Source organism: Aythya ferina (genome assembly GCF_964211825.1).
Source record: "Aythya ferina genome assembly, chromosome: 21".
Taxonomy (NCBI): Eukaryota; Metazoa; Chordata; class Aves; order Anseriformes; family Anatidae; genus Aythya; species Aythya ferina.
In genome coordinates, this window is record NC_140319.1 from 1,628,188 (window position 1) to 1,655,935 (window position 27,748).

General features: G+C 46.7%; 1 protein-coding gene across 5 annotated transcripts in view; it reads left to right on the plus strand.

Annotated features, from left to right (window-relative positions):
* Positions 1 to 27,748, plus strand: part of PAX7 (paired box 7) — a 100,671-nt gene that overhangs the window by 72,510 nt on the left and 413 nt on the right. For all 5 annotated transcript variants that reach the window (XM_084495382.1, XM_084495384.1, XM_084495383.1 and 2 more), the window contains exon 9: positions 23,814 to 24,060. In XM_084495382.1, coding sequence (XP_084351508.1) covers positions 23,814 to 24,060 — 247 coding nt within the window. The remainder of the gene's footprint in view (positions 1 to 23,813; positions 24,061 to 27,748) is intronic.

The window sequence follows — 27,748 nt, forward strand, 5'->3', positions numbered from 1 at the left end:
TCTGCAGCAATGAGCTCTGCAATGGGTCAGGCACTAAGCCCAACCTGCCTCCTCTTTTTTCCCCAAAGAGGGGTTGTGGAAAGTATGTTGGGTTCGGTGGGTGTGAGAGAACAGCAGAGATGCAAGGAGGCAGGACAGCCTACCACCACAGGTGTGCACGGTTAGGGGGATATGCCACGACCTCCAGCTTTCCCAGGCCTGAGGGATGCCTTTTGAAAGAGGTTGTTTTGCAGTACAGTTTTTTTTTTCTGTTCACTTCACCATCTACATGTGCTAATGATAAAGGAAACCCAGGCCTTCCCCCATCCTAGAGCCCTCCAGCTGCTGGGATTGCGGACAGCCAGGTTGCAGCATTTTGGGTGAAGGTTTGGGTGAAGAGCAGAGGCGAAAAGATGTAGCCGTGTGTGTAGCAGAGAGATAATGGGGGGGCTGCTGAGTTGTGGGGCACGTGCCACCTAGGGGTCTTCTCCTCGCAGAGCAGTGGAGGTGAGGTGAGATGCAAGATGCTGCTCCCTGCCTCCATCAGACAGGCGTGCACCAGATCAATTTACAGTGAGGGCTGAAGAGCAGAAATCCTAGCAGGGTCTAGGGTGTGCGAGGAGTGAATTGATCAAAGGTGTGGAGGGTCTTAGCTCGCCGCAGTAAGCTGGAGTCAGCCCTTAAGCCTATCCTGTTTGGAGATGAGGGGGATCTTATTTCAGGGAATAAGTACCTGAAAGGGAATCGTGAGCAGCACAAGGAAAAGGGTGGGGAACTGCTTGTTGGCAAAAACAGAAAAACTGCTGGGACCAGCTTTAGAGATTGAAGGGAAGGAGGCAAGGCTGACACCCAGGGGGTAGTTTTGGTGTAGGAATTCACCCACCAAACCAGTGCAGGAGCTGAAACTGAGATATCCAAGCGTGCAATGCAGGAGGGAGCTCTCACAGTGATTCTTGCTTCAGTGCAAAGCTTGGTCTGGGAACCACTGATGTCTGGGGCCAGCTGGGTTGAGGCTCCTTTGGGGAGCTCACCTGTTAGTTTGGGGCAAATATCTGTGTTACTGTTAGTTTTCTGGGGGTACACTGGCAAGGGGACGCTCTGGATAAGAAATGGGAAAGAGGGAAAGCAAAGGCTGGTGTTGTCTGTCTGTCCCCTGAGATCTGGAGCGGCAGAGAGCGCCTCGCAGCCTCCTCTCTCTGTCTCTCTCCCAGCTTTTCTTCTCCCTCTCCCTTCCCTTCTTCCTCCCTCTCCTCTCTCCTTCCATTTGATGTGGAGGAGAGCTGTCTGCCACTCGTGCGTCTCTACCGAGAAGGGATCAGAAGTTTCAGCGAGCGCTCAGCGCCTCTCCTTTGATCCATGTCCTGAGGCCTGCTTGACAGCGAAAAAAAGCATGGAGACAAAACGACTCAGTCAAAGTGATTCCTGACAACTGTCTCCATGAGATAAGGAAGCTCTCTGTGTCTTGTTTTTTTTTTTTTTTTTTTTTTTTTAATACCGCCTCTCCGTTTCCATAAGAAGTGGAGTCACTTTAAACCAGAAGAGCCAGCCAACAGCCAAGCTGTATAGAGAACAGTGCAAACAGAGAGCGCCTAGCTGAGCTTTATCAAGTTTCCTGTCTCCCTTTCCATTCCTTTCCCTTTTTTTTTAAAAAAAAAAAAAAACATTCTTTTTCCCATTTTTTTTCCTTCCTTTCTCCATGCTGCATTACCCTCCTGCCTCTAATTATGCAGTTGCAGAGAAAGCCCAGCACGTTTGCAGGTGGCCAGGACATTATTCAGCTCAATCCCAACCACAGGGAAATGCCTGCTTTCCCCGTGAGGGGCTGGGGGGCAAAGAGAAAACCCTGTACATTATCTGACAATAACCAATCCTTTTAGGGATCGGCAGCAGGCCTCATTAATAGTGAGGCATTATGCACCGCTGGCCACTTAAGTGGTCCTTAGAGCTGTTCCCCTGCTGCTGAGCCCCAGATTTTCTTATTATTGTTTTATTTTTCTTGCCTAGTTCATGTCAGGCAGCGAAGTGCCCCCCCCCGCCCCTTCCCTTTCTTGCCTCCAGGTTCCTTTCAGGAATGAGTTTGCAAGGGCTCAGCAACACTAATCCACGCTGGAGGACGCGGGGCTTGGCATGTGTTGGCACACGGGGAGCAGGATGTGTGCCTTGGAAGGGGACTGCGCTTGCAGACGGAATGCTCAGGGGGTCCCCAAACACGTGGGCTTCTTCTGGGACAAACGTGATGTGAAAGGAGAGGGAGCTCATCCAATAGACCAGGATGCTCAGGGCAACCTGGAGACACGAGACAAGACCACTTAATCCAGGTGAGGAGCAGGGGGAAAGCGGATGTGACAAGTCTTGCCATGCTCCTGCACTCCCCCATCCTTGATTTCATAAAGCTGGAGGGGACCTCAGGTCCGCCCAAGGTGACAAAGCCTTGCAAGGAGTGGGCCAAGAGAGGGACAGATGGCTCGGTGGTCACAGATGGGACAAGGGAACAGCCCCATGCTCTGGCAGGCCCCGGTGATGGGGACACGGATCAGGGTTTGTCCCAGGGATGCAGAGCCTCTTTGCCGGGAAGTTCCTTGTCCCCTCCACTCACCATAATTAGGCTTTTGTTGTAGCGTCTGCTCCGAAGTCAAACTCCATTAGCATGCAGGATGGGGGGTGGAGGGGATGAGGGGAGACACGGAGGGGGAGATTCCCTTCCCCCCAGAACTGCGCTGTGCTGCACTGATAAACAGTAAATATCGGGGAACAGGATTTCCACATTATCTGAGCGCGGCAGAAAATCAAAATTTCAGTCTAAATCCGAGGAGACGAGGCTCATAAGCTCCTCCAGCTGATACAGAAGCCGAGCCCAGCCGACAAGGCTCAGGAGGCACAAAATAACATTTTTTCGTTCAAAAAAAAAAAAAAAAAAAAAAGAAAAGAAAAAAGAAAAAGAAAAAATAAAAAAGAATGAACAAGGGGAGAAAGCAAGAAATATTTGTGGGCTGACTGCAAGAAGGAGAGAATAGATGGTGCAAAGCAGAGCATTGTCTGATGTTGCAACCCTTTTCTACAAGGAAATAAATACCCTGGTGTATTGAGGATGGGGAAGGGGTTGGACACTGCCCATACAATGAACTTTCCAATCGGCAGCTCTGGCTCAGCAGAGTGTTGCTTGGGGATCGACCTGTAGGACACTGACAGCTGCTGGAGGATGATGGCAAACCTTTAATTAGCGATTAGAGTGTGCAGCTGAGCACAAATCCAGCCCCGAATTAGGAGCCACATGGGGTCTCCCCAGACCTAAAAGCCAGCACAGGATTCAGCAACTCTGTTGGGAATGTGGGTCCAACAGCTCTACTGAAGCTGTGGGCTGCTTGTGCTGCTGGCACCTCTGTGCCCTGCAGGAGGCACCTTGGTGGGCACCACCTCCTGCCATGGGACACGCAAGCTGCAGCAAGGAGAAGGAGGTGGGGCAGTGGTGGCCTGGGGATCACTTTCCAAGGGGACATAGGGCTCCTTAAAAATGGGCAGCAGTGGTGAGAGCCAGGTCGCTGATGCAGGAGAGCTGGGCTGGAGGGGATCGTTGGTATTGCAGCAAAATGTGACGCTGTCTTGCCTGCTTCTAAAGGCATTTGCTCCGTCATTGCATGGCATGATTTTCCAGCACCTTCTTCTCTCCCAGGAAGCAGGGTGATTTCAACACCAAATAGGGCTGGCACTCCTAGGTTGTTCAATTTAGCCACATACCACCCCCCAGATGTTTTTGCATCATTGGCTGGAGCTGTGTTCTGTTTCCTCATCTTTTCTATGCATGAATCTCTACAAAAGCACTGCTCACTGCAGCATCCATACCTCCGGGCTTTTAGCCCAAGGGAATGCAGTTCAGCCACATTTCTGTACAGCACCCAGTGCAGTGAGGCTTAGAACTCTCCCTGGGGCCTCACAGTCATTGCTGCTTGGAGCAATGGAGAAGAAAAAGCAGGACCAATTGTGGAAAATGCTTTCTTGGTTCCCATAGCAGCCAATTCTGTCCTCTTACTCCCATCACAAGACCACAGGCTTACTAAAACTCAGAAAGCAAATTAACTCCTTGCTCTGAGCTGCTGTCCTAGCTCTCAGTCTCTGCCCAGCTCCCATGAACGTCCTTTCCCTTTTTCATTTTTGTGCCCATCTGTAAAGTGTTTTCATGTAGAGAATTTTAGGGTCTATGTTGCAGCTCCAGGAGGCTTCTAGTATAAACTCTGTCCAGAGGACATCTTATAAGATGCTGTCACCAGTATAAGATGTCCCAACACGTCATGCATTGGCTCAGATCTTGTTCCATACTCTTCTCTCTTCAGTATAGAACAGCTGGAGAAGGCTAGTTTCCCTGAAGCATTTGTCCTTTCCTTTCCCTCAGGTGTTTACACAGATGCCCCTGAAGTCCTAAGTCCTAATCCTATACCTTAGGACTGGTATTTGAAGATCTCTTGGCAGGCATTCAGGGCTCTCTTCTGCTGTTTAGCAGCTAGCACTGCCTTGGTTTGCAGTGTTTGACCACTACTCAGTACAGTTTTGGCCTCTGTTAAGTACAAGAAGGGTTGATTTAACACTGAAACATGTGCTGTACTGCTAAACAGCCCACACCGATGCATTTGATATACCTCATCCAAAACAAAGCCCATCCAGGGGACATATAGAAAGGCATGGGAGTATTTGACTTTAATTGTCTCCAGCATCTCTGAATATGCAGCCTGTTGCCTACAGCACTGAGCCTCAGGCAGTTCTTGCTCTTGGCTTGTTGGCCAACCCCTTGTGTGCTGTTTTGTCTCCCCATCACATCCAAGTCATTCACTAGCTCTCTGACTGAATTCTGCCACCAGTGCCAAAAGATTGCTGGTCCCTGCATCAGCCCCACCAGCTATGACCTCTTTCTGCTTCCTCCACCTCTTATAACCCAGCTCCCACACCTCTCCTTGCCTGCTCCCCTTGCTTTATTTCACCTGGGGTCTCAGAGCTGTGGCCCCGACAAGAGGGTTTCTCCAGCCACTCAAGAGCCGCAGGCTTGTCTGGAGGGCGAGAGGTCAAGCACTAGCAAGTGTTTCCATTTAGTTCCAGATACCAGCCTGACAGGTGGGTGCCTCTTGATTAATTCCCAGCTCCCCTAAATGATCCCCTCATCATGTGCTGTGGTCCTGTTCAAGCCTAGGCAAAGTTGGTGGAGGAAAAGAAGGTATTGGGATGCTTTAGGCACTCTCCATTCTGGCTCTTGCAGTGGCACCATGGCCTGGAACAGTTGCTGATCTGCACCTTCAATACTCATGGTGCTGGTGGTACTTTCCAGTAAAGGTGCATGTTCAGAAAGTACAGCCAGAAGCCTTCAAAGCCCCCAGTGCTCTCAGCTCAGCTGCAGCAATTCAGTCCTGAACTAACCTCATCTTCCTGCTCATCTACAGTGTCCAGCAAATGTCTAGCTGAAACTGATACTACCTCAGGAAAATAAGGATTTGGGATCAAGGAAGCATCCTCAGCACCTGATTTTACCTTGGTGGGCTCTGAAGCAGTTTGTGTGCAACATGTGGTGCAAGGTCTGGCTGCTGCTCCGTGCATCAGCTTATTGGCTCCTCCTGGCCAGGAGGAACCCTCTTTATCTAGGTTCCAGTGCTAAGGAGTTCTCATTCCCAGTTTCTCTCTTTCTCTCATTCCCTCTTTCACATACACTGGTTTATAACTGTGCCCAGAAATGTTGGAAATCTCACAAGAACATGTCTGCATACATCCATAATGGAGAATTCCCAAGGTTTATGTAGCTGAGTGAATTTCAGAGGGCAGATAACTTCTGTTTACCCAGTTAATGCTCTGTGAGGTCCCTGTGAAGGTTTCCGTGAAAGACTTTAAGAGTGGGATGGTAACTTAATGGTCGTAGCAGAGGACTGGAAGTTCTGAGAAGTATATCCCCTGTGAACAACTTGGTTACCCAACCTTTCCTCATCCACATAACAGGGAGAGTTCACATGGCTCTGTCATGCAGGAGAAAGGAGAGGCTAAAATCCCAAAGGGATGCAGTCCACAATGAAGAGGAGGGAAGGACAAATCCAGTGTCCTATAGGTGTTACAGCCTCAGGAGCAGGAAAACATCCAGCACAGCCAAGGTCCTAGGGAAGCAGCCAATGCCCGAGCACTATTTTTTTTTTTAATGAAATAATAACAATAAACAAGATAAAATTTTGCTTGTCTGCATCTCTTGCTTATTCAAATACCTCCAATTTCACCGTGCATCTGATATCAGCTCCCAGCATCTCCTTGCCTCAGTGCTTGGGTTATATGGAAAGAGAGGGGGGGGGGGGGGAACTGCAAGCAAAATAAAAGCCACTATCTGACAGAATCTCTCCTGGGGATCTCAGTTATTAAAAAAAAAAAAAAAAAAAAAAAAAAGAAAATCATTTTTCTCTTAGCTGGTGTTTGTTAAATGTGCAGGAGCCATAGGCAAATTTTTGCTAATTTTGTGCATGCTTTTATCATACTGGTGATTCACTGGCAGCTTTATCCTCCGATAAGTGGATTAGTTGTTGAGCTAAACAAAAAGGTGTTTGACAACCAGGAAGCTCTAAAGAACATATTTGTTTTCCAAATAATGGAGCTGTGTTTGTTGCTCAGTGCAGTGTGGGGTGTTGTTGTGAATTTCATTAGCCGAAAGGAAAACCCTCAAAGCTTTTCTCCCTTACACAAGGCAGTAGTTCACTAAGAATATCTCCCTATTATCAGTGGCAGGTTATTTTTATTCATTTGCTTTGGTCTAGCAGCTTGGCCCTGGAGTGATGCTGGTTTGGTGGGAGAGCACGTCACCTTTTGGCAGTGGGGCCAACTTCATTCGGGGTGACCCGCCAGGCAAGAGGAGCAGCAACCCCTGGGTGCTGGGGTGTCGGGTTGTGTGGCTGGGCGAAACCATTCCTGCCCCCTTTGGGTGTGCTAACCTTGTGGGCTTGTTTGCTGCTGTCTCAGACCACAAGTTATTGCAGTTCCTCCAGCAAAGAGTAGGCAGCATGGGTCTGCTGGATGGTTAGCGGGGCCCTGTGGCTTTATAACTAGGCCCTGGTTTGTAGGGCTGGGAGCTAAACTGAGGGTACAGAGATATAAATTGATCGAGTAGAAGAAAACGGGACTACAATAATGAGGTTAGCTTTATCTAAGACTTTCATCGTAATATCTTAGCATCTCATCATCCTGGGATGTGTTTCTTCTCACGGTTCCGTGGGGAAGGTTGTTATCTCCACGACTGAGAACAGAGACACAGGGTTTTTATCTTGCTTAAATTTAGACTTTTAAGGTAGGAACCTTATCACCTGAGACTTTGGGTGTAGTCAAAGCCCCCTGCTCTAGCCCAAAAGGCCTTCTCTGTACAAATGCTTCCATTTTTAGTAACTGCATAATTGTATGCAATCGCATGTTTATTTTCCGCAGTCCTCCTCTCCACCCTCCCTGCTGAGACACCTGCAGCTCTTTGGCTGTATTAGTGAAGGGCCTGGGAGGTGGTGGGAAGGTTTACATCGGGGCCGTTGAGAGCACAGTGGTAGTCGCACTACTTGGTCTCTCACTATTTTCACTTAGGGAATTTCCTTAAAAAAAAAAAAAAAAAAAAAAAAAGGTGTTTTTTCTGTCTAGTAGTGCTCAATGGACCTTCCTTCCATGTACTTTTCCAGTCTCCTTTTTGATCCACACATCTGCTGCTTCGTGTGGCAAGGAGTCCCGCAGGCCGATGCTCCACCGAGTGAAGCAACGCTTCGTGCACTTTGGTTTTCACCCCTACTCCCTTTATTCAATGGAAGTGATGGTGAATAGTCTGGTGATACTCACTCTTTCCCCATCATTTGCGATTTCTTAAGCTGCCAGCAAATCTCCAGAGCCTGGGGAAGCAAGAGATGGATTCCAGCCCACCTTCACCAATGCTGTTGATGGTGCGGTGGCTTTTTTTCCCCCTTGCTCAGGTCACAGCAGCCTTGCATGATGCCCTGTGGTGAGCCATGCCCTAGGAAGGAGTGACGGGGGTTTGTAGAAGTGCAGAATGATGTGGGCTTATAGAAGTGTGTTTTTCTTATGGGCAAAGGTTAGAAGAGCCAGCTCAGGCTCACAAATCTCTGTGGATGCTACTGATAGCAATGGGAGATGTGTCTCCTGTGGAAATGAAGCATCTTTTTGCATTCTGATGCTGAACCGCATGTTTTCCAGTGTTCTTTTGAAATATAGACAACCTTGGTGATATGAGGAACTTAATCCCAGTGCTTGAAAGAGATAGCTCCATCCCATCTGATGTTTTTAGGAGCCCACAGAGATGGAAGGGTAGCCAGCCACGCTGTTTTCATCCCTTCAGCTTTACTCACATGACTGCCAGACGTGAATCCAGGAAAGCTTGTTTTCCCCTTGCAAGGGGCTAAAAGCAGCATGTTTTTTTCCCCTGACAGCCGATTGTAGCCCCTGGCTGGGAGGGTGACACGAAGAGGGAGGGAGCATGGTGCTGTAACAGGGGGGAGGGCTGCGAGCAGACCTGCAGTTGCCAGCAATTGCGCTTGCAGCTCTGGCATAGATGAAATGAAGGGAGGGAGGGAAGAAAGGGGGGAAAATGGCAGTCGAAGAGTGAAAGGTCCCCAGCTGGCTGTTAGTGGCATCTGCACTCGGAGTACAGACTCCAGCTGAGAGCTATTTCACTATTTATTTACATGTAATTATTGCTATGAGGTGCAGATATTAACACTGTCAAGAGCAATTTGCCCTGACATTTTTCACTTGCTCTGTTCCCTGACGTTTTGGGTTTGGTGGGATTTTTTTTTTCTCTCTCTCTCTCTCTTCATCGCACAGCTTCAGTTTTGGTAGCGCAGGGACCAGGCTTTTTAATCCAGTGCCCTTCGCAACTCATTAAACTTTGAAATTTAATTTTGTCCGGAGAGGAGCCGGGGCGCAGGGAGCGCCTCCCGCCCCCTTCTCCCCATGCTCTCGCACCCGCCACCCATCTACAGCAGTTCAAGCATTTCCACTCTAAACAAACCAAATTTACCGGTTGCCGCGTTTTCAATTGGAATGCAATCTCCAGCATTAACCTTTGCTTTCGACGCTGCATTTAAAGCACAGAGAAAGGTGCCCAACCGTTTATTAGGGGGAGAGTTTGAAAGTGCATGTAAAGGGGAGTGAGAGAGAGAGAAAGCAAATGCAGAACAAATATTTTTTGAACCAGAGCCCAGGCCAGCATCAAAATCACAACCCATTTCAGAAGGTGGGTTAGGACCAGTTACTGCTTCCTACCTCTCTAAACCCCATTTTTTCCCTTCCCTTCTCTCTCCTCCTGTCTAAGGCATCTGAATTCAATAGCTTGTGACACTTTAAATTAAGACTTCCGGCCTACACTCAAGCCCTGATTTAATGAGACAGTTGTTGTATGTCATCTAATAAATACCAATTGGGCATTAGAACTTATTTGCCAAGCAGGAGCAGTGATGTGACAGGCACAACTCACCGCAGCCTGCTTTTTTTCTCTGCCAATATGGTGCTTGTAATCATTTAGCATTTGTTTAATACACAATAGACCATATTCCTCCCGCACAGAGCTCCCCTGCCCAGTGATTTGCTCTCCTGTCATATAAACCAGAAGGAAAAAGCTAGGTGTATACCGGAGTCTACAGGACAGTGCTGGGCTGTGGTGGGGAGAGAGTATGCCGTGTGTAGGGAAGAAGTAAATGCTGAATATTTCTTCAATGTCTGTGCAAGTCAAATTTTCAGCAGGGATTAGTAATTCCCATTCCTCCATTTTACCTGCAGCATCTTAGGCCATTTTTTGCTTCTTAGAGTTGGGCAGGGGAATTGATTCAAGGGTATGATACCTCACCTTCTTTCTTTTTCTTCTGAGTTTGCTTTCTTGGGGTGTGAGTAGTAAGAGAGCAAGGCTTGATGGGAGATAGCAAGTCCCCAGATCTGATACATCTGCCATTTTGAGGATTTGAGATCTTGTTTCTTGTGTTATGCAGGGTCTTGCACAGTGGTACATGCCCCTAGACTGCAGCAATTCCATGTCACTGCAGCAGAAATAGATAGCAATAAGAATGGCTTCAGATTACAAGATGCTGTCACGTATCTGTAACAGGCTCACCCTGCAGCTGAGTGGGTAAATGAGATGACCAGGGATGAGGGGGCAGGTTGCTGGGACATTTTGCAAAGAGCAGAATAATGCCATTTCATTCAACGCTCTCTGGAGAGTTTCTTTTTCTGTTGTAAGCAAAGGGACAAAATTGTTTCAATTGGATATTTTATTTTAAATATACTTTTGTTACAAATTGCAGCCTTTATTTTATTTTGATCTTTCAAAATCAAAAGTTTGTATTTTCACTTGCATCCATCACCCATTCCCTTTCCATTTCCATTTATGCTATTTGAAAGTCTTTCTTTCATCTAAAAGAAACGGTTGTTTATCTTTTTCATAACATTTTTTCATCACCTAGCGACCCTTCGTAAACCACTTACAAAGGGACCTGCAGTGTAATGCAGAAGCTTAGTAGTATGTTTATTACCACAGGCTGCATGTTTAAATGTGATCAGAGCCCAGTATGGAAACTCAAAATTTTCTATTCTTAGCTCTTTCTCCCCATGTCTCTCTGCCTATCACCTTTCTTGGTGTCAGTGAGAGCTGATGAAACCGTTCCCACCTTTGTAAAGCTTTCTTATATTGCCAGGGGGAGTCCTGTAGAGACACTAAGCAATTAGCATCTAACGTTTTGATATTCTTCTCGTTTCTCTGCTTAATTTAGTACAAAGCAAGGCTGTCAGGAATGAGGACATCAGCCTTGGGTTTGGGATGATCAAATTCCTGCTCCCCCATAAACTTTGGTGCAGTCTCAAGTTATCGGCCTTTATTGGGCTCATTTTTCCACTTGTAAGGTGAGAGGTGGCAGCCCTGCTCTGCCTGCTGCTTGGGATAAATACATGGGAGTTGCCTAGACCATAAAAATGAGAGACATTTCTGCTTTTCTCCTGGCCGTGACTTTGGATAGCCTGTGCTGTGTCCTGCTGCCTTCTGGGGGGGCTGAAGGGTCGCGATGCTCAGTCCTCGCTGGAGTCAGGTTGGGGGGGGCTCGCAGCCTCTGCTCCCTCATTCAGCAAGATTCAGACTCATGGGCCTTCTTGCATGGAGAAGGAGATTTTGCTTCCCACATAATGACATGGGGATAGTTAGTTGGTTGTGGTGTTTATGACAAGTGACCAAAATGCACCCACAAAGCTCAGGAACCAGATGGAACATACATTAAATCCAGTTTTGCTTAATCTTGCACTTTTTAAAGCAACCTCACAGTGGGGCAGGCATGGGAGGAGACAGAACGTGTGGGTTTTCTGAGGATCCTACACCGAGACAGTGATCTGAACCCAGAGCGAAGCTTAGGGCAAGTAAGACCTGCGCAGTGCTCTGGGTTCGACATCCTGACCAGCTCCTTTCTGCTTTACCCATAGCCTCAGCCCCTCATCCTCCCACCCCATCCCCAGGATCCCAAACTTTCTGCCAATGCCTTGATTCCTCAATTCCAAAGTGAGGCTGGAGGGTGTGATCTGGCCCTCTCTGAAGGGTGCACGTTGAACGGGGAGAGCTGTGCCCGGGGCTGCCGAGCCACTCTCCAAGCTCTCCCCAAGCCGTCACAGCCAGGGACCGCTGGTGTTGTCAGCGCTGCCGGGACTTAACGCGTTGTGAGATATGGCAGCTTGTTTGCACGGGTGTTAACCAGCCTCTCCTGTCCCCTTCTTGTCACTGCCCAGTCCCTGCCACAGCCAATCTGTGTCCTAATCTCCATCGATTAACAAGAAACACTTTCGCCCCCTCGCCGCGCCCCCCACCGATACAGGCACCCACCCTGAAGCCTTGATAAAGAGGAAAGAACCCCCCCAGCCTCGACCCTCTCCCCCTTTACTTTCCACTAACTCAGCGCAACCAATTAGGCATCTGACACCCGTACTGGCTGACAAATTGTTTCTGTCATCTGCTTTCTGTCTTTCATTAAACGAGAGGCGGAGGGGGGAATCGAGAAGGGAGGGGGGGGCTGGGAGATGTGATCTCCCATGCTTAGCGAGGCCAGATACATTAATTACAAAACGGCCATTTGCAGCATGAAAATGCATTAATTAAATTTATGCAATCATTATCTTTAAATAGTCATATCTTTAAAATAATCAGCCCTTCCTGAGTCTTCCCTCTCCTCCGCTAAGTATCTCTAATCCCTTTTCCACCATTTATCTCTGGATCAGCAGTGGCTTGTGTGATTTAAACTTCTGCATGCAGGAGATGCCTTAAAAACTCCGCTCAAGTAATGCAAGGGTGTGATACCTTTACTCTTCCTCTTGGCTCCACAGGGAGGAGGACGGGCGAGGGGCACAACTTGACTCAGCACCTTGGAAGATTTGCCATTTTCAAGTCTTTCAGTCGAGATATTTTCCTAAAAGAGAGCTTGTAGCTCAGTCAGGAGTTGTGGGGTTAATGTACAAAGTTCCTTGCATTTGTACTGGAGAGCAAGGAATGTTTTGGTTTATGTACCCATTTAGTAAATGTGTTACTGTTTTCTTTTGGAAGAGGTTTAGTTTTAATGAGGTACTGACCCTTCCCTTTGGTGCAGGTATAGTTTTGCCAGCAGACAGCTACTTTTCATCAACATATATTTTTCTTCTTAAAAGTCACTTAGTTCAAGGCAGTAAACAATGTTAATAGGAAAAGCAAGGTTTTAAAGGTAGGCATTTTACTACTCTGATGTTTGAGAGTGCTTCTCAGTGGCTTTGTATTATAATTGTAAAAAATACTTTATTTTGGAGTGCTGCCAGACATAGCCACAATTGAACTGAATTGTGCTAGATAAATAAGAAAGAGACACAATTAATGATGCATTACCCCAGGAGTTTCTTTTATTTTTATACTTTATTGTTCCAAGGCTTCACCTGTTTGTGATGGCTAATCAAATAACCATTGCAAACTGATCAAGTTTTGTGCTGCTCCTCAGCAGACCCCAGGTGCAGAAATGCTGAAACACCCGGGGAAGAGGTAATCTCATCCCCTGCTTAAGTAAGCACCTATAACACCACAGAAAAACTCCAGTCCAAATAGCTTTTAGAGAGCTGGAGGACTCAAAGAGGGATACTTATCTAAACTCAAATCCTTTAGGGCTTTCTTATCACTTCTGGTTAAAGATTTTGTTCTGCTCTTTGTGCGTCTGCATCGTTTTTAATAAATCTTACATGTTGTTTTTTTTTTCCCTATCAGTAATGCCTAGTGGGCCAAAGTCCAATTAGATGGGAGCTGATGTAGTGCTGTTTGGCTCCAAACCTCATGTTGTGTTCAGCCAGTCACTTGCTCAGGATTAAGACCAGGTAGAATTTGGGGGAGGATTTGGTAGTCACCAAATCCTGCCAGATTTCTCATGTCTGAGGGGCAGAAATGAGCTCTGGCATTTCTGAAACAGAAGCAGATAGTAGCTTATCCTGCACAGCAAAGTCCCAAGCATCCCCAGCCTCTTCAAGAAGTGCATTATGAAAATATAAGCTACTTGGATCCAGCACAGCATGAACTTAGTATAAAGGTGATTAACTTAGTGTAAAGGTGATTATAAATAACGGATACAAAGGGCTCAATTTTTCCTGGGCCATCTCTGAAAATGGGCATTTATGGAGAGGAAGGAAAAGATTTACCATGAAAAAAAAAAAAAAAAAAAAAAAAAAAAAAAAGGAAAAGGTTGTTGCGCTAGAACATCATAACTGTAAGGGTAATCCTTTATTTAAGTTACTGTTCTCAGCAAAGATACCAACTTTCTTCTGTCTTCTCACCTTTTTATTTGCACTAATGCCTCCACACCATTGGCTCCAGACCATGGTGGACACAGCTCCATTGTCCCACTGTTCAGATCCTAAAAGGTTTGGGGCTCATGTTTGGCAAAAGCAAGTAGTTCCCTGTCTTTAAAAATCCCACACTGCTCCCTAGCAGCAGAGAGAAGTCCAAGGGAAAAGCACATAACACTGCGTAGGGCTGCAGGAGGCATTTCCCTGGATTCAGGAGCTGTCGTTTTCCTGCAGGTGAGGGAAGGCGAGGTCCTGACTTTACAAATTCATCCCTGCACTCTTGGACAGTACCAGGGGATTGTTCATTTATTGGGGTGAGGTGAAAAGAGAAACCCTCACCTTAAAAAAGGCACCGACCCTCCTCCGGAAGGCTGGGAACTGGGAGAGGAAGTGAACAAGCAGCAGAGGAGCTGGGATTAGGAAGCACTTCTGATTTTCCTTCTTCCATTCTTCTGCCAGCTCAAGTTATTAAGTGTTTGGTGCGCGCCTAGCTAGCACTGCACTTGCTGAACTTATCAGGGTTATTTAATCTCCCCATGACCTCTCCGTATTTACGGTGGGAACCCTGGAGGCATTGGCTTTGCTTAACTGGTGTATCTTACACTGCAGCTAAGCTGGACCTTAACTGATTACAGCCCTCGATTGATCAGAGAAAGAGGGAGGGGAAGAGAAAGAGGAGTCCTCGAGCAGATACGCAGGACTATCAGTGCACCAAGCAGTTTCGCCTGGGGCTGGGATATGCCACTCGGGGATTTCTTTGTAGTGCAGCTCCTTTCACATTTATAGAGGCTCCCCTCCACTCTCCAAAAAGAAAGAGACAGAGAGAGAAAAGCAGACGAGGGGGGGCATGGAGCAGGCTCAAAGGATCTCAGGAAATCTTGTTTCGAAGCAGTAAGTCAGCACCCGCACTCCATTACCAGTGTCCGCAGGGGGTTGTGATAGTGAGCGAGCACAGATCAGCTTAGCTGGGAAATGGGAAAATAAATAAATAAAGCGAGGGAGAGAAATGGAAAGGGAGGAGGGGAAAAGGAGACCTTTCTGTGAATTTTGGCTTGTCTTTGTTAGTCTCTGCTGGTGTGGGGCTGCTGACAGGAGAGCCGGCTCAGTGGGAATGACAGAAGTTCATAAAACAGTTTTAATTTGCTGGGACTTAGCTATACTGCATGATCTCCCCATCCTGCCATTGTTCATGTCAGGCAGATGCACAGCAATAGGTTTAGGGCTGATATGGTAGGAAACCTTTGTATGTGTTTGTTTATTTCTTGGTATTTTAAATCTCTCACCCAGACCTGAAAAATTTTCATTCCCCACCTGTCATCAGCATGTCTGAGGTTACCCAGAACTGGATTGATAGTTGCAAAGTAAGACACAAGGATCCCCAACCCAACCCATTTCCAAAGCCAAACCTAAGCTGGGTCCTTCCCAAGGCTTGAAAATGTTCAGGAATTCCATTTTTCCATGGTTGTGCCTTTCTGCTTTCTCATTTGAGATGATTTTGTGAGTTCCAAAATGCCACAAGCAAGATTCATCTTCCTGCAATTAATACCCTCTGTAAAGGTGCCCAGAGATGCTCCATATCTCAACAAAGCAATTTTCCCATGGAGGCTTTCCTTTCCAGTGTATTCACTTGGTCTTCACTGGGAAACATGGAAACATTTTCTGGAGTAAAACAGAATTAGGGTAGAGTTTGCTTGTGTTTTGTTTTGTTTTGTTTTGTTTTTTTTTTTTAGTGTGGTTAACTACCTGGAAATAAGGAGGATGGGGTGGCTTAGATCACCACCCAGCACATTTGGGAAGCACCGACTTTCTTTTGGTTTTCTCTATAAAGTGTCTTAGCAATTACAAAAATTTAATCAGGAAAAAACACTTCAAGCTTAGGTAACATAAAGCAAATAAAGATGTTGATGTAAAGCACAAACAGCCCATTTTCAGACAAGAAATATTCAGCAGTGCCTGAAAATCAAACCCCGACAGTTTCAACATGGCACAGCACTAGTTAGCCTGCAGGCTTGAGTCTCTCCTGTTTCTGAAAGGGGTGAGTCCTGTCTTTTGATTTTTCTCATTAATGAATTTGAAAGCCATAGAACTGGAACCTCCCTTTAACTCCAACAGCTTATGCTAGCTCAGCATGCCTTTTTGTTTCCTCTCTGGTTATCCAGAGTTTTAGAAACTTCAGCATCTGTTTTTACAGAAGTGATAGTAGAATTTGGTGCCCTATCACAAGGGATAGCAGCTCCTGTTTCTAGATCAAGTGGTTCCTATTCACAGTGATGCCTGCCCTCTTCCCTCCAAATTACACTTCTGCTGCAAAGTTCCTTATAGCCCTTACTGGATGTATAACCCCATGTTGCTTCTGGTTTCCTTATGGTATTTCCACTGTGAGAAGAGCCATTTCTCTTTCTAGCCCATCCCGGGTTAAGCAATTTCTCTTACCATTACAGCTAAGACCTTCCCATTCTTTTGTATAGCTTAGAAACTTTTCTTTAGACCTTCTCCATAATTTGTACATCTCTACAGAAGCAGGGTGCCCAAAACAAGATGCAGTGCTCCAGGTGGAACCTCACCATAGCCTTGAACAATCAGGTAATAACTTCCCATCGCCTTTTTTTTCTAATCCTCCCCTTGTGCAGCCTGCGTTGGCCTGCTTTGCTGCAGCTCACCATTGCATCCCCAGCTCCATCTCATCACCAGCATCTCCCCAAGCCCTCTCCATCTTGAGTGTGTAGCAGATTGTCATCCATCAAGTGACCAGGGTCGTCTTAGGACACAAATGCTCATCTCCGTTTCACCTGCTGTGTCCTAGACTACTCCCCTATTGTGCTGAAACATCCTGCAGATGTTTTAAGTCACTGAAAGGCATTGACAATATTTCTGGTTTTACTGTTCACTGGCAAACCGTATCACAGTTCAAGCACAGACCTGTAGTAACTGTTTCTGATCACTTTGAAGGGGTCCAGTATGGTCTGTCCCATACTTACCAGAAAGGATTCAGAAACATTGCATTCTGTTCCTGGCTCTGGTTCTGATCCACTTTGTGTGGCCTTGGGAAAGTCATTTCACTTGTCTCCACACATTTTCCACTGGAGTGGAAAAGGTTACGTAAATGAAACATCACTGCTATACAACAGCAGCCCTGGAGTCCTTCCACAGCAATCCTTTGCCATTTGTGATGAACATTTTGGGGGGTATGGCCATTTTATCTGCATCTATTCAATGTAAATACACCAACTGCAATAACATTGATTAGAATAGGAAGCAAATATTTCTACTTCTCCTCACTTTATAAGAAACTCCAGTCAGAGAAGACCATAAGCATTCCTTTAATCAATAGCATATCTGCCTCTCAAAAACAAAACAAAACGAAACAATACAAAACAAAACAAAACCATGGAATTTGGATTGATGAGGAATTATCTAAAGCTTGTAAGATTCTGTTAGCTCCTATTTATAACACCATTCTCCTCAGCACTCTCAGCACTAGAAATCCTCATCTGATGGTCAGGTAACATGCTGATGGGTTGATTGTAAGTGCTGGGCTAGATGAAGCCCTTTACATCAAATGCTTTTTATAATACAACCAAATCCTACAGCAAAATAAATGCCCCATTTAAATTAATGGCTGAACTCCCACATACCTCACTGGAGCTTAGATTTCACTCCTGATGTTTCAAATTCTATTTAAAAGGCATTATTAAATTTTATGTTGAGTTGAAATAAAACCAAATCTTCTAGGATGTGATATTTGTTTCCATTCCTTCTACCATTCAGACCGGTGGGCATTGGATGGAGTCTATTCAGAGGCTGCTCATGCTAAGCTAGTGAGGTAAAGCTGGGGCAGTGGAGCACCAGCTTTCTTTAACCCACAGCAAAGTGGAAGTACAGAGTCAGTCATTGCTCATTTATGCCAGTGTGAATCAGGATTGTGCTTGAAGTCAGTGAAGGTAAGGAAGTTTAATGTCAAGTTCACTCCTCAAGCCCCAAAATTTATTTGGAAATGCTATTAGACTGAACAAATCAGATATTTTCTAAGCACAAAAAGTGTGAAGCAGTGTCCTGCTTCTTGGCCTGACTGCAAAATCAAATTTAATGGGTACACTTACTGCATTGGCATATTGGGATACAACTCAGCTGGGTCTAGTGATTTAGAAAATATTCAAAATTAATTGCTTGGCTTTGTGAGTGCACTGTTAGTGATTGCTACATAAGTCATTTTAGTCCTACCTAGGGGCATATTTGCATATATTTATCCTCCTTTCAAGTGAAGATCTTTGGGGAAACTATTTATCTCCTCCCAACTCTTTCTTCGTCTTTCAGTAGTCTTACAGTCACCTCTTCATTTTGTTTCTATTTAATATATGTATAGAATAATCAGCTCTTCCTATTCCCACCAAGTGAAAATGAATCCACAGAGATCAAAAAGCATTAATATGAGGAAAGGTGCCTTCTGCAAGAGAGAAGGAAAAGATTAGCTGAAAAGACTGCAAAGGAAAGATGCAAAAGATTAAGCTGGGTCCCCACCAAGTAGCTAAGAACAGATGTTGAGGACAGCACATGACCTCCCCAAAGCAGAAGCTGAATCGACCATGAATGACAGAGACCAACCTCTCACAGAGGAGCTCACAGTGCACTGGCAGCTTGCTCCACACAGTATAAAACCAAAAGACCTAACACCTTTCCCAACATGACTGTCAGGCACATAGTCGTACTGGGAAAGCACGAGTGTGAATATCAGTCAGATATTCATCCCCTGCTAACTGGTGTAAAAGTTGACCCCACAGAATCTGCAACAAAGAGAGATTTCAGCCTACAGATTCTTCACAGCAGAATTTCCTAGATGTTTCTGATTAGGATTAAATATTCAAACCAATTGTGTTTCCAGCCTTTCCCAAAGACAGGATTTCTACCTCTTCCTAGGGAAACAGTACCACAGCCTCAGAAATACTGCCAACTGCCAGGAGACCCTTCCTCTGCTTTGTCCTTTTCAGTTGCCGCCTGGTATCCAGTTTGCATTCCTTTGGGACTACCCGGCAGCTTCTTTGGAGTTAACACCCTTCAGCTAGTTGCAGATGATTACGTCTTCCCTTTATTCAGAACTTAGCCAGGCTCAGCAGTTTCTAAATGCAGCATTTTTCTAAGGCAGCCTCTGATTTTGGATGCTTTACGCTGTGTCAAATCAGGTGCACAAAACCAGAGACATGCAGCATTGGGAGTCACTCCAGAAAACGCTGTCCGCAGGCTCCTGCCTCCCAATCACTCTGGTTTTTGGATCTGATCTCCTTACAACGTCTCTGCGTCCTCCTGGTCATGAGATAGTGCAGCACCACTTGAGGGTAGATGGCAAGTCTGCAGTGTCTCAGGGCCTGGTGCCTGTTGGCTGGGCATCTCTGCAAGCCCAGAGCAAACCAGTGATGCAGGGCAGGAGATGTGGGGACTCTGAGGAGGTGAAGCCTGTCCAACATGGCCCAGACCATCCCTGTACATCCCATGGAGATCTTGGCCAGAGAGGCCGTCCAGCAGCCAGGTCTGCAGGGGCAAGGTTTTGTTGTCAGACCAACCTGTTATCCCCCCTTTCCCCTCCCTGACATGCACACACCCTTCTCTATCTGAGCAGTATCTCTCCCTATCACTTGTCTGTCCCTCGAGCCCCTCCTGCCCCCCCAACCTCCAAACCTAAAATCTGAAGGCCTGATTGCACAGATTGAAGGCCCTAATTGCACTTGCCTTTCCAAAGCCACATTCGTTTATCATAAAGGGTGCACATTTCCCCTGCTACAGTTTCCATGGCCAGAGGCCCTGAGGGCCAGCTCAGAAATGGAGGGAATTAATTACATTTTTTTAACTCTTTTAAAGTATGGGAGAGAGTGATGAAACGTCCCGGGGGGGGGATGGGGGGGGACAGGGGGGAGCTGCAGAGATGAGGGTGGGGAGGGCAGCAGCAGCAGGAGGCAAGGGAGGGGGGGGCTGGCTCTTTCATCCATGAGGGTCTTTGTTCATTAACCTTGGTCTCCCCAACATATCGAGACCCGTACCCTCTCTCCCCCATGACAAATGACCTCCGGAAAGGGTAGGAACAAGGCCGAAGGCCCCTAGCACTGTGGCTGTTATTGACTTAGCCTAAAGTGCAAGCCCACGCCAAGCCTGTGACTGATTTGGGACAGCAGCAGAGGGAAAGGAGATGGGGAAAGGGAGAGAGACAACCGATGAGAGGGAGGGGAAAGGGAAGGCTGTCAGTCACTGTGATGGACAGGTAGCAGATTTCCCTCCAGATAAAACCTTACAGATGTGAAGTGGGTATTGATTTTTAGTTAGTGATGATAATGCACCAAGAAGTAATAAATTATAAGAAAGCAAGGTCAAAAAGAAAAGGTAAAAGGACTTTGCATTCTTGAGGAGGGTATTTCTCCAGATGCCTCAGACTTCCCTAAGTTCAAAAGTTGCCTGGAAAATGAGTTTATCCAGCTGAAACAAGAAGTCAGATAATGCTGGCCTGCCGAGGCTGAAGGGCTCATGTAGGGTTATCCATGCTGGGCGGCTGCAGAGCAAAGGGGGAGTAGAAATCTGTGGTTTGCTCTTGTTATTTCTGACACCTTCATGTCCTGGGGTGGGGAAGATCAGATGCTGTCCTTGTGCAAACAGAGTCAGGGGGAGGGGGGTGGCTGGCAGTCCCAAATTGCTCAGTGTGCCTGGAAAAGGCAGATGTTTCCCACGGTCAGCCTTGTTGAGGAGGGAACTGGCTCTTTGGGGCTCCTGGCTCCGCTGAGCCTGTATCAGAGCTGGTCTGCAGTACACAGCCACCCTACCCCTGTGGGAGCATCCAGCAGGGATGTGCATCTCACAGTCACCCTCCAGCATCCCCTCTCTCTGACCTCTGCTCGCTTACATGTCCGTTCACCACCCTGGTATCGTCATGATGAAATATCAGCATCCTTGTGTCTCACAGTGCATTTCCAGAGGGTAATAAAGACCATCTTTTTATGAAAGGGGTCTTAGATCAGGGTGAATTGTCCCTTAGAAGTGTCAGTCTCTCTGTAGAGGGATTCTGGAGGATTAGAAGAGACTAGAAACTTAACTTCACGTGGCTAAGGGCAGTTGAGTTGAGTCCTAGCTTAAGTGACTCGCACAAGCCCTTGTGAGTCAGTAGCAGAGCCAGGATTAGAAACCAGTCCTGATTCTGACTGACTAAAGCCAATTACTGTCTTTAGTAGGATTTGTGCAAGTGTCTTCTCCAGTCTCAGCTCCTCTCACTTTGAAGAGTGTGAATCTGGGTTTCATTTACCAACATTGCTTTACAACCCCTTTTCTTTTTAAAAGGGCCTTAGTGGAAGTGTTAATATGACTTCTGCTTGCTTTAAGACCTTTATATTTTTCCTCAGTAATATAACGCAGCTGACTCTTTTGGGGAGATGGCCAAGACAGAGAGCACTAGAAAGCCCTCCAGTCTCTGAGGTTCCAGTAGCCCGTTGTTTTCTAGTGCATGATTTCTTCCTGCACCTGCAGAGGTTTGCAGTGCATGCACCAAATCTGCAGTCCAGCAGCCCTGCCAGACCTGGACAGCTCACAGAGGGAGCATCACAATGGCCCTACTTAGTGCTGGAGCTTGCCCAAAATAACTCATAATTCCTGCGTCTGTGTATTAGCACATGCAAGAAGGATGTTTATTGCTTTAAACATCTGATTCTGCTTGCAAATGAAATCCAATGATGCTTTGTGGCTGCCACATTCATGAGTGTCCTGGATATCCATCGGGGCAAGGCGGTGCAGGGCGTGACACCAACAGCCCAGGCGAGGCTGATGCTAGGAGGTATGTCTGCAGTCAGCAGCACTGAGGGGCAGAGAGGGAGGATTCGTAGCTGAGACAGATCAAAGTTCATGACCCAGCTTTAGTGGAAGGTTACAAACAACTTAGCAGCTGGAAAACTACATTCAGGCTACACTCCCATGATTTCCCTGCTGCATAAGCCTTGAGGCAGAGAGGTTTATGTTACATCCATCCTGACAGCCCTATTCTCATATTAATCCACTCAGTATTGCATATTTAAATGCAATTTCCTTTCTTCATCTCCCTGTATGTCAGTCTTTGTGCTGTCATGGGGCAGGGAGTTCCACGGGCACATTTTGTGAACAGTTGTGACTGAACAAGTTCATCTAGATACCACGAGGCTTCATTGGTGTGATTAAGAAGCTGTGCCTGGAGGGTCTGGAGGGCTAGAGGTAATTTAGGCTCTGTTGGAGCAGAGTCTGCCCTGGTTCTTGAAACAGCTAAGATGGTTTTAACTTTTGGGGACCAGTAGGAAACCCTAAGCTCAGTGCAGGCTGAAAAACCTGAAGGAGGAAAGGTTAAGTGAACTTTTTCTGAGCTCCATGCTGCCAACACTGTGCTTTTTGTTCAAAGCTTATTCCTGCATCTCTGCACCTAACTGCAGGCAAACCCAGTGGTCAGAGTAAGCCTGATTTTCCAGGCTTTTTAACTCCCCCCTCCGCAGTACCTCCCTACCACCTCCTGCTCCGCAGGGGTCCAGCCACCCCTGCTTCCAAATCCCCCTCCCAGACAAATGCCTGGGAAGGGTCTCAGGCCAGCTGAGCCGGGAGGTGGCATCACATCAAGGCAAAGCATCATGGCAAGACTCCGGAGCCCTTCCGGGGGGGAGGAGAAGCTTTAGAAAGCAAAGGCCAGCGCCAAGCCTAAGCCTCTGCTCCAGCAGGAAGGTGAGGGAGGAGGGGATGGGGAAGGTGTCGGGGTGAGGAGGAAGGGGAGACGCCGCTCTATACAACCCCTCTTGTGTCCTTCCAGAGAATGTATCCTCCGCACAATAGCTCACCAGGCCGCTGGTGGGGGATAAAGGGCTCATTTTACCACTTGCCAGGCTCCAAATATTTCCAATTTGCCACTTTAATTGATGTCAATAAGGTTATGCTAAATTCGGAGATTTTCAGCCGCTCGGCATCTGAGCGCTGGCCTGGCCCCCCGAGGTGACAGGCTGTCCCCTCTCCCCCCACCTCTCCCCAGCACAAATGTAGCCAGGCACGCCTGCGGCGGCCGGCAGAGATCAACGAGAGGCATCAGGAGTTCCCTTCCTTCCCTCGCCGCAGCCCCGCTCCTGCAAACTCTTTACACTCTTAACTTGGCAGCCTGAGGGTCATTTTGCTGATTGCAGAAGGCAATTGCATTAAAGCGCTGGCGGGATCAGGGCACTGGTGTGAAGGCCTGTAGGCAGCAGCTTACCTCAAACTCACCCACAGGAACAAATCTGGCATTTTTGTGGGGGAAAAAAAAAGTAAAAAAAAAAAAAAAAAAAAAGTTCATCTGTTTCAGGTCTCTAAGCAGGAAGATAGCTTGTGTGCAAATTTAATTACATTTTAAAACCAAGCACTATACTGAAATGAGCTGAACCGGGACTAGTTATCCTTTAATGCACAGATTTTTGACGGTAAAGAGAGCTTTGACATTTCAGTCCCTACTGCAGAATCTGCATCCAAACCAGGAAGGGTTTGTGTCTGGTTCAGTTAGGGACCTTCACAAACCATTCAGACTTCCAAAGACAGTGGCTGTCTTCAGAGTCCCTTTTTCAAAATGCAGATCATGGCTTGATATCTCGTGGGTCCCCTCTTCTGTGAGGGCTGTGCATAGGAAGGGAGGATGTGCTAGCTCACGGCAGCATGTTGAGCAGGTTTCTCCTTGTTTTATTCCTTTCTCTAGCGTTCATTCTGAACACCACAGTCAACGTTGTTCAGAGGGCAGCAAAAGACCAAAGACTTAGTGTGCCACAAAGCAACCTCTCCATTACCTGTTAGGAATGTCTTTCATATAAAGCGTTAAGCACAGGGGAGCCAAATGTGGGGTCTGTCTTAGGTGAAAGCAAGCCTTCATTTTCCATCCGAGTTAAACCTATATTGATACAGCATATTACACTGATCAAGCGCCAGTATACATAGATAGCCTCTCCCTGGTATGCATGAAGGTATGCACATGTACCCTTTCTCCTCTGGATGATGGTGTGTTGTCTCCTGTGTTTCTCCAGGTGATGAGCATCCTGAGCAACCCCAGTGGGGTTCCTCCACAGCCCCAGGCTGACTTCTCCATCTCTCCCCTTCACGGTGGCTTGGACACTACCAACTCCATCTCTGCCAGCTGCAGCCAGCGGAGTGACTCCATCAAGTCCGTGGACAGCCTCCCAACTTCGCAGTCTTACTGTCCTCCCACCTACAGCACTACCAGTTACAGTGTGGACCCAGTGGCTGGCTACCAATATGGACAGTATGGACAAAGTAAGTGTGCTGAATGTATTCCTAATTCCTCTGTGCAGGGAATAGGAGAGGAGAGGGAGGGGATCTGTGAAGGTACGGCTATTGTTTTGGAAGGGATTGCATGGAAATTTGTCCATCTAGAGAGAAAAAGGGAATCTAGTCACCAGATAGTTGGAGCTTGCTTCGCATAGAGAGATTGCTCCCAGAAACCTTACAGTCCAATTCAAAATTCCTAATTAAAATATTTTAGGTAAAAGCATTTCTATTAGTAAAGAAGAACAGGAATTCCCAGATCTATTCCCTCCCCCATCTCCAGTTCTTGCTTCTCCGAAAGCCCTACAATGTTCATCCTGTTCAGCCAAAGGAAAGCTGGGATTTTAATGCCATCCCTTAGTGATGTAGAGCAATGTATGTTGCTTCCTCCCCTGCCCTCCATAACGTAAGGGCTGGGTCCACACTCAGCTTTTGCTACAAAAACCATTAAGCCAGTGCCTGTCAACTGGGCTGTGGTTCTACTAACACTGAAGTGAGGCTGGAACTATAATCCCGAACCCAAAGCTCAGACCTGGAAGGCAGTGAGGCCCTTGGAGGGTCTGTTTCTCCTCCAGAAAGCCTGGCAAAGGGCTCACCTGCCAGTGTTAAACTAATAATAAGTGTGGTGTTGTGAGAGAGTGATCCGCGGAGGGTTAAAGGTGCATCCTCTTCCTCCTGGAGCACTCCTGCTTGCCCATAGCTTGTCCTCAGTGACCTTTCTTTCCATTTGGCTGTGGCTTTTTATTCCCCTCTCCGTCACAGCCCTTTAATGTCTTTAACTTCTACAGCTAAATGAGAACCGGCTGTGGCGGCAGACGGGATCAATAGTAGCTTCCCCCCACCCCTCCTTTTTTTGTTTTTCGGGAGTTTGATCTGTGACCCCTTGACCTTCCCCTCGCTTCTGAATGTGAGGCTGGACACACGTGCTATTGATAAAAATCTTAAACAAATTCCAATACCATGTATTTCCAATAAAGATTCCCTTAGGCAAGACGTTAGTCACACCCATGTGTGTAAAAAATAAAATAAGGAGGACGATCTACATTTTCTGAGAAAGAACAACCAGCAAAGGAGAGGGAAAGAGAAAGAAGGGTTTGTCTTGGTTGCTGCAGGAATTTTACTTGGGCCTCTCCTTGTGCTCATGAAGAGCTACTCACCCAGCCCTATTTAAGTTGTTCTATTTGCCTCCCTTTCCTGCTTTCTGTCACACAACTCCCTCTTTTCGATTTTTAAGTCCAGTATAGAGCCCACTGGGCTCGGTTTGGAGCAGGAGTATTTTTCTGTTAGTAATCACAGGAGCTAAAAATCCCAGGCTACTAACAGCAAACCTTGCGTGGTCAACAGAATTAGTCCAGATGTGTCCCATGCCCACAGACCTCTAGGTAGCTAGTCATGAAGGATTCATGCTCGAGCGAGGAAGGTAGGTGAGAAACCACCACGCACTGTCTAGAATGCTGATGCTCTGCAGTGCAGGGAACTGGAGTCACACCCAGCATGACAGCAAGTTTTACACATAAAGCTGCTAAGAATTTGCACGGCAGCTGCAGCACAAACCAACTGTAGCTGTTCTAACATGGGATCTATGTTAAGCAGCAAATTCTCCATGTGTGCATGTATATGTATAGGTATTTATACGTACAGGTAAATTCAGGCCATATATGTCTGCTTCACTACAAACATTTCCTATAATGAGCTCCATTTATAATAACCTCTATTTGAGGAAACAGTTTTCATTGCTAATTAGTCCTGCTACAGCAGGCACTTACATGAAGTTGACCTTCATATAAGAAATTTTTTTCTTGTCTTTCTCGGTGCATCTTGAATTTAGCAGATATTTCTAACTCCTTCCAGGTTTAATTCTTCACTGCTTCTCTTTGAATGCTGATCAGTGCGAGATGACCTCCATAAAGGCATTATTTATTGATGTTAAGTTCAAACTATGTATTTCTTCATTCTGTGATGTGGCAAAAAAAAAAAAAAAAAAAAAAAAAAAAAAAAAATCCTAAGCCTTTTTGGCTTCCCCTGTATTAAACCAACAAAACATAACTTTGACTTCTGGTGTGGGATGCCCTGGTGCCTTTTAACTCTTCCCACAGGAATTTAGGAACAAAAAGCAGTATTGAGAGTTGAAAGTGGGTGGTGGGTTTTTTTTGTTTTGTTTTTTGTTTTTTTTCAGGAGGATAGGGTTGCCATCAAATTTCCGTTTTGCTGGGTACAGCCAAGAGCAGTATGAACAGCTCCAACCATTCACCTTGCTCTCCCTCCTTTCCCAATTATGCATTCAAATTCACCCAGAGCACAGGCACCAGCAAGAAAAGAGGCACAACCACACACACATGCCTGAGGAGTGAATTCCCTCTTTACATACAGCTTCTCAAAGTCATTATTTAATGTCATGACCTGAAATATCAGGGGACTAAACTGATAAGGTCTGGACAAGAGCCATAGCATAGGGTCTTTCCCAGACTCTAATCCTAGGTATCTCCCTGAAGCTGGAGACACCATAACACAACTTGATAGAGATCAGTGCTTGAGACAAGCTACTCCAGGATCCCAGTCCATGGGGAGCACCAGCCAGCATGCCATCCCCAAGTGCCCAACTCAGATCTGAAAGGACCCTTCTACCAGTAGAAGCCGTGCTTCCATATAATCTACCCTGAGATGAGCCTGCTTGCTTCCAGCATGCCAGCCTGTGCTATCCCAGCCGGTGAGGAGCAGAGATGCCAGATTAATGTGGTCCTTGTGGTTCCCAAAGGCCGGAGCTGTGTTAATGATGCCGGTGCTGGAACGCAGAAGCGTGAAAGGAATTCTAATAGATATGACAACTCTAATAAGAATTTGTGTCTAGAAGGGACCTCCTCTGGGGCAGGCATCTGACAAGACGTTGATGGCTGAAATTTGTTTACTCATTGGCACTGATTGTACATCTCCTGCCAGCTCCTTATTAATCTAATTTGAGACATTAAAGCTAGTGAAAGGGAGAGACTTTGACTGAAGCTCAGCTAATGAGCAATGTCACCATCCTGCCCTGCTCCTCATCCCCCTCAGACCACGGGGCAGTCAGGCGAGCTGGGATGCAGATTCACGCACTGCCTCAAGAGCTGTGGCTGCATTTCTCACCAAAACAAAGCAGTTTCCTGTAGGAAGGAAGGGTGAAGGCAGGCAACAGAGCTCATGGAGATGAGTCAGCATGCAGTGGGTGAGTCAGATTCAAGCCCCATCCAGACTGGGGAGGTCCCACTGAAATCTTTGCAGCCATTTACACTGGCATCATTGCATGCAGGGCTTGGATTTGCAGGTGGCACAGGGAGGTGAAGTTGGAGGTCTGATCCTGCTGGCTTTCTGATCAGGCCCATCTTCAGGCAGCTCCTCTGGAAACACCATTTTCCATAGTAGAAGTAGAATTTTAGCTCTTCTCGGTAGGTCCATGGAGAGATTTGAGGGACTGCAGCATCACACTGCACTCCACAGCAGTGCTTAACCCTGTCTTTTTTTTCTAGCAGGACTGTTTTCACTCCTTCCTAGGAGTATAACAGGACCCTTGTGCCTGGGACAACCACTGAATTAGGCCTCTCTTCTAAGAGTCAGTCTGCAAGGTCTATTGGTTACACATCCTTTGATGTCAAATGCTTCATTTCTACAAAAAGCTAATCCTCATGTTGTGCTGTTTTCTTGC